Raw genomic sequence first — 10,702 nt, 5'->3', positions numbered from 1 at the left:
ACCCGTGCGTTATAACATATCCTTGTTTAGATTCGGATAGTGAAAACCGAGATGCAATTTTCGATTCCAGAAACGAGGCTGCGTCCGGTGTAACACCATGCATTTCTATAAAATGTAGGAACATTATTTCGGCATCTATAGTTTGGGATTCCAGTGATAAATTTGTTTTGTTTTTCTCCACCACCGCAGCGAAAGCTTCACTGATACTCCCGAAACAGTAGTTTGAAGCCACATGTCTTTCGCTCCCGCTATACTTAAATAAGGCTTCTCCCCCTTCTTTTATACCAAACGTTTGATTTGCAAAATCTACACTGAATATTGAATGTCTTTCTTGATAATCCAATGACCGTAAATACCATCGTTTAGATCTTGTGACGTTCGAAGCGATTCCAAGTAGTGTAGTACCATTTTTTTTACAACAGCCACGCTGTTAATTGACATGCAAGAGTCGTCTGACCTATTTACGTGGTAGTTACGTTAATCAATTGTGCTTACTCCCCACCACATCAAGTCAGACTGTTTTATCAGTTTCAAATTATCAATATGCTCTGAGGGGGTGCGTTTGGTACATGTAATTAGTGATCACCCCTCTACTGTTCTATTGCGAAAACGCTTTGGTTCATTGTGGAGGCGGGAACGCCAACTAACAAAATGGATATAGGAAAACAAAAACAAGAACGAACAACTACGGGACTCAAATCCGACGAACATATGCAAAATAAAGGGAAATATAGCAAATATCCTACTTTCCCCGACAAATTGTCCGAATTCCGACAAAAGTCGGAAAATCCGAAGCGGTACAGACACTATATAAAACTGTCATCCGCTAGAAGCTCTCAACACACATCTGTACTCTTCAGTAGTCGCATGGGAAAAGGTCGCACACACGGATCACGGGGTCGATCTCTGTCCTGCACGGGCAATTTCACAGTTGCTTGGTTTCCAGTCTAACCTAAAATGTATACACCGCCCGCGACACTACATGAGACCAAGACTAACGGGTAACACTATTGACCTGAACATTAAATGTGAAAATATGACATCTCTCCTTTTTTTAACTGAACGATCTTTAACACTAATAATAAAATGAGTTATATTTACCATATCAATATAAATTCGCAATGTTCTTGAACGCGGTCAATGAGTAGTATATCATTAACAAATCAAAGAATATATCGTGCCAGGAAATCATAACTAAATATTGTTTTGACCAGAAGTATAACTTTTTAAGCTATGTATATGTTAATATTCACTGGAACCGACTTGGTTTCCGAACTTCGCGACCTGATTTAGTTTTATATTGGATTTTGACTAAATCACTAGACTTATCCTCAGGACTGACACTCGTGGTTTCAACAATTGGGTTGCTGTTGGTAGGGTGGTCTTAAGCCACCTTCCCATGAACATTTGTGCGGGTGAAAGGTCAATTCCATCGATCGGTGGGTTTCGATAATCGAGTATGGCTAGGTATGGGTCATTTGCCTTCTTCAGTAGTCTGTACCATTTTTTCCACTTGACAACTTGATGAAGGATGATGTGGACTTGTGGTAGTGTTGAAAACCGTAGTCTTTTGAGAATTGTGTAAATTCCCGACTCGCGAACTGTGGTCCGTTGTCACTTATGACTTGGTCTGGAATTCCATATTTGGAAAACTGGCTCTTTGCATGGTTAATGAGCTGCTTGTCAGTCCTTGTAATTTTGAGATTTTAGACCACTTTGAGAAATAGTCTACATTAAGCAGGTAGTGTTGACCCTTGAGTTCAAATAGATCCATTGCCCATGGTCGGTTTGGTATGTCGTGGGGTATAAGCGGTTCCTTTGCGTTGCTGTTTGTGCGACTAGCATAAATGTTGCATGTGGCAACCTTCTCTTCTATATCAGTACTCATTCCTGGCCAAAATAGTACTTCCCTCGCGCGTGCCTTACATTTGCCCATACCAAGGTGCACCTCGTGTATCCGGTGAAGCATTTCTGGTCGCAGAGCCTTTGGAATGATCAGTGTGTGTTCTTTGAACATCAATCCATCAATGCAGACAATTTCATCGCGATAACTACAGTATGTTTGAATTTGTTGATCAACTTCCTGTTTGATTTCCGGCCAACCAGTTATTTGTTGTCTCAACCTTGACATCTCTAGGTCATTCTCTGTACCTTCTTATATGGTTTTGTACTTTTCTGATGACACCGGTAAATATGCCAACAAAAAGAGTTCACTGACAGCAAGATCCTCTACTAAACTTTCCTGTTTCCTCCAGGAATGCCCTTGATAGTGTGTCTGCCACATGTAACAATTTTTACGATAGACATTTTCATTTGAAATGTATTGATAACTTCCCTTCTGACGCGGAAATAGAAGATATTGAAAGTGATTACAACACGTGTTCACATTGTGGGTGGTTCATGAGACCAAGACCGAAAGTATGACTTTTAGTTCTAATTCATATGAATGGCTGAGGAACAGTGACATAATACAAGTTAGTTCAGACACACGGAACATTATTCGAATACTCGAATATTCGGAGAGAATTAGGACAATACTCATCAGTGTGTAAACAATATAATTTTATTTCACATTGCTATCATAGCTTTCCCCCCACAAACAACATAGTAATAGAAAACAAGGGAAACGGAGAGTATAAGACATTGGAGTTTAATTTTCATACAAATTTTAAGAATGGCTGCTAAAGATTTCAAACATTTTACACTTTCAAGAGGTCAGATTTGTCTTCAACTGGCATTGAATAAGACTAACCAGTCTGAGCGACATAAATCTACATGTTTACTTAATGAATTATCTGAGCTTGAGGAATATCTTGAGGATTCAGATGCAGATCCTGACTGGGCTCCGCCAAAGTCCTCAGAAGAAACTGTAGAAGATATTGATATAGCATGTCATGAGGATGAATCAAGTCTCAGCGAACTTGAAGAGAACATAAGTACGGGACCAACGAAGTCAAAAAAGGGGAGAAGTAATCCAAAACAATGGAAGCACATCCAGAATGAAGTGACAATCGTATAAAAGCGTACGAAAAACAGTGGATGGACAATACACAGAAATTGACAGAGAACCAAGACATATGGGCCCTCGTTGCTGTTCCAACCTCTGTCTGAGGAGCAAAATTAGACATTTTAAAATGAAACCAGGCAAGAGATATTTTCCAGCTTCTGGGACATGGATTTGTCTCAAAAAAAGATGTACGTTTCTACAATGGTGGATTCCACAAAGACAAAGGAACAAACAACAGAACAGGGGAACTCCGAAGGAAACAAAGTTATGTGTATCATTTGAAGAAAAGTAATGGTCGTTTTCAGGTCTGCAAAAGTATGTTCCTGTCAACTTTAGGTTTAGGAGAGTGGTCAGTACACAGTTGACTTCATACATCAAAGTCTGGAATGCACAGTCCATCGTCCGAGAATACTACACCTAAACGAGCTAGAGCTAAACCGAAACATGCGGCAAAGAGGGAAGTTGTAAACCGGTTTTTAGATTCCGTGCCGAAACTTCCTTCGCATTATTGCCGAGCCTCAACTGACAAGATGTATTTGGAGCCATGCATCAGATATCAGTTTCAGCTCTATCGCATGTATGTTGAACATTGCAAAGCAAAGAACAACGACCCATTGTCACAAACAGTGTTTAATGATGTTGTTAAAGACAAGAACATTGGTTTGTTCCAACCCAAAAAAGATCAGTGTGATGTTTGCTGTGCATTTGAATCTGGTAATGTAGAAGAATCAGAGTACAAGAATTCCAAACCAACTACTTTTTAATGGCCAGTACGAATTTGAAAATGTTCACCTGAAACAATTTTGCATTATCACCTTTTCAGAAAGTTATGCCCATTTTACAATTATTGAACACAATTTCCTCTGGCTATGCATAATCTCAGTTTTTTAGCTCATCTTACCCGAAGGATTAAACAACTTCTTATGATGAACCAAACAGCCTAAAAGTCTGATATTTTGCTGGTAGGTCATTTGGATTGCCCAACATCTGCAAAAAAGAAATAGAAGTGACCTTGACCCATATTCAAAATCACAGGGGTCAAATATGTGAAAACCTTTCAACGACTTACTCTAATGAATCAATCTTGGGTCAACCTCAAGGTCACTGTTACTTTTTATAGAAAATCCTTGTCATCACTCTGCAAACTTCATTTCTCAACCGATTTTGATCAAACTTCATTTATTGGTCAAGTATCATAACACCATAAACCAGTCTATGTTTCAGCATTCTGGGGTCAACCTCAAGGTCACTGTTACTTTTTATAGAAAATCCTTGTCATCACTCTGCAAACTTCATTTCTCAACCGATTTTGATCAAACTTCATTTATTGGTCAAGTATCATAACACCATAAACCAGTCTATGTTTCAGCATTCTGGGGTCAACCTCAAGGTCAGTTACTATTTATAGAAAATCTTTGTCATCACTCTGCAAACTTCATTTCTCAACCGATTTTGATCAAACTTCATGTATTGGTCATGTATCATAATACCTTGAACGAGTTCACATTTCAACGTTTCAGGGTCAACCACAAGGTCACTGTTACTGTTTATAGAGAATCATTGTCATTGCAGTACCAACTTCATTTCTCAAATGATTTTGATCAAACTTCATGTGTTGGCCAAGTATCATAATACCTCAAACATGTTCCTGTTGCAGCATTCTAGGGTCAACCTTAAGGTCACTGTTACTATTTATAGAAAATCATTGTCATCGCTCTACAACCAATTTTGATCAAACTTCATATATTAGACAAGTATCATAATACCTCAAACATGTTCCTGTTTCAGCATTCTAGGTCACCAATACTATTTATAGAAAATCTTTGTCATCGCTCTACGAACTTCATTTCTCAACTGATTTTGATCAAACTTCATGTATTGGTCAAGTATCATTACTATGTATAGGAAATCATTGTCATTGCACTAGCAACTTCTTTTTTTGTCAGATTTTGACCAAACTACATATACTGGTCAAGTGTCATAGTATCTTGACCAAGTTGGTGTTTCTATTTGCAAGAGTCAACCTGAAGGTCACCATTACTTTTTATAGAAAATGTTTCTCATTGCTCAAGCTTCTTTATTTCTCAGTGGATTTCTATTAGAGGGGTGCGTGGAGATTTGTATCACTTGTGATGCCTTGTTTTTATTAGTTTGGCTCTGTGTGAATATCGGTTTCCAGATGATAACTTGAGAAAGGATAAATGGATATAGTTAAAACTTTATACAATGCTAGATTAGTAAGAGATACAGACTGGTATAGAGTTTGGGCTTAAACGGTACTTCTGCAAAGGTCCCTTGCCTGAAAGATATATTTTTAGGTCATCTGACCCAAAGGGTCAGGATGACCTTGTTTTGTCATCACACGCCATCCGCAGTCTTTCCACATTTTGAACTTCTTCTCAAGTTCTAACCCGTGGGATTGTGCTGAAACTTGCCTAAAATGATCCTGAAATAGCCCTAACCAAGTGTTGATATTTTTCTGGTTGGTGTGAAATCCAATATGTTTGCAATGGCCTCTATGTGTTGTTTTTCGGGTCAATCTGAAATCCAATATTGCTGCTATGGCAGACATCTTGAAAAACACCTCCTCTGCTGTAAATTTAAATTTCAAAGCAACCTAGATGTTTCACTTTCAGAAATGAACAGCTGCTTCATTTAACAAGACTTTTGACACTTATCTCAATCCCACCAACACTATTTTAGTACTATTTGATTGCATGAAGTTTAAATAAGTACATGTACTTTCAGTCAACATTACAAATTGTCATCTGAAAGCCAAAATGTGACTATAGCATTTTAGCAAATAACCTTTGCGGTTTCGACCTCAAATATATAAGCACTTACTGAAAATGTGAAATATTGTCTTTTTCAGGTAACAATTTCTGGGAAAATTGTTCATCAATTTGAAACACAGATATTAACAACCAAATCCGGACGACAGCTACCACTGCAGAACATCATGTTAGCAGATAGTACAGCATCTGTCAAGTTAGCTATATTGGGAGAACACATTAAGCAGGTCACTTTGCAATCATCCTACCTGTGCAAAAATGTTGTCATAAAGGACTTTAAAGTGTACCCTGAGAGGTCAGCTATGTTGACCCTGAAAAATAGTTCTGCACATTAAATACCCTATGCCGAAAACGCGAATGCCGTGGAATGTTCCGTTACTGAGAAATTGCGACTTTTCTGAAAAACACACCTTTGGCTGAGAGGCGTTGACCTCGTTTTCGGGCACCCAAACCTCTGACGTCATAAGTTCAACACTTTTGTTGATGCAGCCATATTGTCTTTACTGTGCTACATGTGATTGTGATATTTTTTGGGATTTTCCGTGGTAAATTCTTTGTTTATTTATGTGAAAGTACTTCACATCTTCGCAATATCTAAGGTAGTGAACGAGGGGTCGGTGAATTAGTGCTTAAATCCGCTAAAATGGCTTCCTATCGAGGAGGGAAGCAGTGTGTATGGTTGTCCTAACACTAACACGGATGGGATGTCGATGCATGACGTCGATAAATAAAACCAGGGACGTACCTGATAAAACTGATTGTTGATTAAATAAAAGTATATTTTTTAGGTTGATATTTAGTTATTAATTCTACAATTAAACATTTTAAATTGATAGGCTAGCCTATGACTTGGGCGGTCATAGGAATATTATTCCTTCGTAATCGTGAACGCCTAATACTCGGAGAAGCCCTAGTCGTGAATGGGTCACGGGAATTTTCACCCCGAGAATTTTCATACTACTATTATATAGTATAGAATAGAATTATTAGAATTTATAGAATAGGTTATGTGTGTATGTTGTTTGTATAAGGTGTATTTGGTTTTTAGATCTTCCAGCAGACGATGTTGTTTAGTTATTAATTTTGCGATCGTAAAAATAACAATAAGATCACCAATCTTGATTTGCAAACACAGTTCACAGTGTAGAGATGTCATCTAAACTCATAATCACACCTGTGCCAGGTTAGGTAATTAGCACTTCAGTGGCTGGAAAAAACAATTGTGACACCTGTGAGGCGACACGCCTGTCGGCTAACAACAGACACGCACCAGTGCTAGGGTAAAAACCAGTCAAAGAATTGTTTAAACTTCTAAAACATCAAATTTTTATTATTAACACAGCGGAGGGTGTTATAATTGGTTGTTGACACCCTATCTATATATATCCATAGTGCTACGAAAATTCCCTGGAAAGAAAAATTCCCCTTGGACGAAACTTCTTCGGTAAGAAAATTCCAGACACCTCGTGAATGTATGCATAGTCTTGCACAAACGCGATTTCCCGACATCAGAAATTGTTGATCGAGACTTGAAGATAGTAAAATTAGTCCAAAACCACACCCAATTTTATTTTGTTTCTTTGAAACGACGATTCACTGTTCGACTACTTTCATGACTACTGGTGAGACCCAGTGAAGTACGTGCCAATCTATGTTGCCCAAGCGATCGTCACTTTTCGAAGGGTCATTTTCCTCCTCACTGGATACATCGTCTTGTAATTCCAGTTCAAATCGGTAGGGCTGGATTCCGTCTTCAGACATATCATTCACACCATAATCAGACTCCTCAAAACTCATGCTCAAATCGCTCTCAGTTGCGGTGTCGTTGTCACTGTCAGTCATGTTGACTGCCATTTCTGTTGAACTTATGACGCCACGAGTAGAAGAGCCTCAATCGCGCGGAAATGACGATTCGGTTGATTAGGTCTGGGCGGACAGGTGAAAATCGATAACTTTGAGCTTTAATAACTCGACACTGGGGCGACGGATTTTGACGGGGTTTTCATTATTATTATTTTTACGGCATTCTTAACATTATATCTAAATATAAAATTACTCTCAGGGTACACTTTAATGGGAAAAAAATATGTATCCACTACACCAAGCACAAATATTGAGGCTCATGATGACATTGACATTGGTGAAACAGAGGAATCCTACCTCCCAGTAACCATTTCTGCAATGCCAACATCTGTCGCAGTGACAATCACCAACACCTGCGTTAATTGTCATTCACTACTTGAAATTGTTCCTCAGCAACAAAATGCAAAAACGATAAAATATGACAAATGTGCAATGCGTCAGCTCAAAGCAAATATGCAAAAATCCATCAGTGCAAAAATCCAGTTCCCTGGTCCACATCCCATTTTCACAGTGACCAGCAACATCCTGTCTACTTGTCTAGAGTCACTAGCTAAAGAGCTTGATACTGCTGACACGGATGCTGTTGAGGAATTTCTTCTGACCAACAAGCTGGAAATCACCTTCATTGAATACTCTTCATTTCTATTAACACTGACGGTTGTTAAGGATAAATAACTTTGTTACAACTACATGGAGGTACATGTAGACATGCCAGGTACATGTGTATACACAGAGGAAAGTGACAAAGTCCTTTACACAGAAAAAAGTTGGGATATGTATAATTTAGTATCACAGATTATTGCAATAGGACTTGTTCAAAACAGGATGTTGGAGAGTCACAATTTCACAAATCTTAACAGTCAAGTTCTGTATATTTTACTACAAAAATAAACTGTTATGCATCTTCGATTCTAATGTGTAGTTGCTTATTGAAATCATAAGAGTAAAAGAGAAGATTTATAAAAAAAAAATTTTTTTTGCTAAAGACCATCAGATCTTCTTGGTCACAGGTCTTGATAATAGCATGATGTAGTGATTGCATTGAGTTTTTTTAGTTAATTGAGTTTATTATTATTTTCAAGTATTCCATCATTATAATTGCAAGGTACAGTCGAACTTCGTTAACTCGAAGACCCCGTTTAACTCGAAGCACTTTGTCGCTCCCGGCAAAATCTTCTCTTTATTCTAGTAATCAAAACTCGGAAAACTCGAATTCGGAAAACTCGAAAAACTCTGTTAATTCGAAGTAAAAATTTGGTCCCAACAACAAAACATATACTGAATATGATCGGCAAACTCGAAGTATAAATTTTGTGCCGGTCAATTACATTGCTGATGCGCTACGCCGTTTTGCAATTTTACCGACAATAGGCTTTACAAGTGAATATTAATGAACAATACTGTAATTAACAATATTCATGTTTTAGAAAAGTGTTTATTGTTATTTAATTGAATGATAAAAGGTAACCGTTAGATCTTATAATTGATAGATATCGGCGATAAAAAGTGAAGTTCTACTCACATTGCGTAATTTCCGTGTCTGTCAGCCATAACAAACACGGACCTGTGTATACACTCAGTGAAGCGGAACTAAGCTATAGAAAACAATCACAACACTGGCCCGGTACTAGGCTTAATGTTTTTACAGGAGTACGCATGAAACGGTCACCTGTGCTCAATTAAACCGACAAATGAGTGAAACAATTATTTAATTAGCGTCGAAGTACTTAGGGCAGAATTAGTGAGGAGATGTCATGAGTGTCACATAGGGATAAAAGCAGGGGTGTTTCTCACCGAAATCATACCCGTTTCGAAATGTCGAAGTCAATTGAGCAATCCAACGAAGGACCCGGTTTATCCGGGGGGATACTTGGATCGATTGATAGGGCGAAGACCGGCGTGAAGAGGAAGATAGAGATGAAGACAGTCGAGACAAAGTACAGAGCGATATTAGCCGTGGAAAAGGGAGACAGGTCAAAATCTGACATTGCTAGAGAATTCGGCATCCCAGCAAATACTTTATCGACATGGTTGAAAGCAAAAGAAAAGATCATGACTGCATACAGCAACGATGGTATAAGCCCCAGCAGAAAGAAGGTAAGAACAGCCAAACATGAAGACACCGAGACTGCGCTACTAAAGTGGTTCACGCATGCCCGAGACAACAATCTTCCGGTAACCGGCCCGATGCTGAAAGCTAAAGCCAAGGATCTGGCCGATAAGATTGGAGAGCAGAACTTCGCCTGTAGCACAGGGTGGCTAAACAGATTCAAAGACCGACACAACATCAGCTTTAAGAAAATCTGCGGCGAAGCTAAATCTGTAGACATCGCCAGTGATGCAATGACAAAGTGGGCCGACGACCTCCGCGTCATTCTGTCCGAGTATCAGCCCCAGGACATATTTAATGCTGATGAAACCGGCATATTTTTCCGACTGCTACCCGACCGTACTCTCGACTTCAAAGGAACCGACTGCCATGGCGGGAAACGGAGTAAGGAGCGGCTAACTGTCCTCGTCTGCGCTAACATGACCGGTACGGAGAAATTACCACTCTTCATCATCGGCAAGTCGGCCAAACCCAGATGTTTTAAGAATGTCCACTCCCTACCGACCGAGTATACGGCCAACAAAAAAGCATGGATGACCGTCGACATTTTCACCAAATGGTTACACCAGATTGACAGGAAGTTCGCAAGGCAGCATCGCCGCATCGCAATGGTTATCGACAACTGTCCAGCTCATCCCCAGATTAAAGACCTGAAAGCCACAAAGCTCATCTTCCTGCCGCCAAACACTACCAGCAAGACACAACCGATGGACCAGGGAGTTATACAGAATCTCAAAGTCCACTACCGGAAACGACTAATCCTTCGTCACATCAAAGCCATGTCTCGTGTTGACATGTAGGCTAATCTAGTTCTCGTTAATTAAAAAGTACTGACAGAACGAAATTGATGGTTTCTAAATAATAAGCAAACTGCACCTAATTTAATTATCAATTCTGGTTTTTCAACGATCAAGAACAAAATATGTTTGC

The 10,702-nt window shown here is 39.0% G+C and overlaps 2 protein-coding genes across 2 annotated transcripts; one reads left to right on the top strand and one right to left on the bottom strand.

The window, feature by feature from the left end:
* Positions 1-1,618: 1,618 nt before the first annotated feature.
* Positions 1,619-2,131, bottom strand: LOC132551609 (uncharacterized protein K02A2.6-like). Its single transcript, XM_060215816.1, has one exon. It carries the CDS (start codon positions 2,129-2,131, stop codon positions 1,619-1,621), a length of 513 nt encoding a protein of 170 aa, XP_060071799.1.
* A 7,346-nt stretch (positions 2,132-9,477) lies between these two features.
* LOC132551318 (tigger transposable element-derived protein 4-like) lies at positions 9,478-10,572 on the top strand. The gene has a single exon (XM_060215484.1). The coding sequence runs from the start codon at positions 9,478-9,480 to the stop codon at positions 10,570-10,572; it is 1,095 nt and encodes a 364-aa protein (XP_060071467.1).
* The last annotated feature ends 130 nt before the right edge of the window (positions 10,573-10,702 follow it).

This window comes from Ylistrum balloti, unplaced genomic scaffold (genome assembly GCF_031769215.1).
Source record: "Ylistrum balloti isolate Yb309-2 unplaced genomic scaffold, AGI_CSIRO_Ybal_v1 Utg369564, whole genome shotgun sequence".
Classification (NCBI taxonomy): Eukaryota; Metazoa; Mollusca; class Bivalvia; order Pectinida; family Pectinidae; genus Ylistrum; species Ylistrum balloti.
The sequence above is the reverse complement of the archived record's forward strand: the minus strand, read 5'-3'. Positions and strand labels throughout refer to the sequence as shown.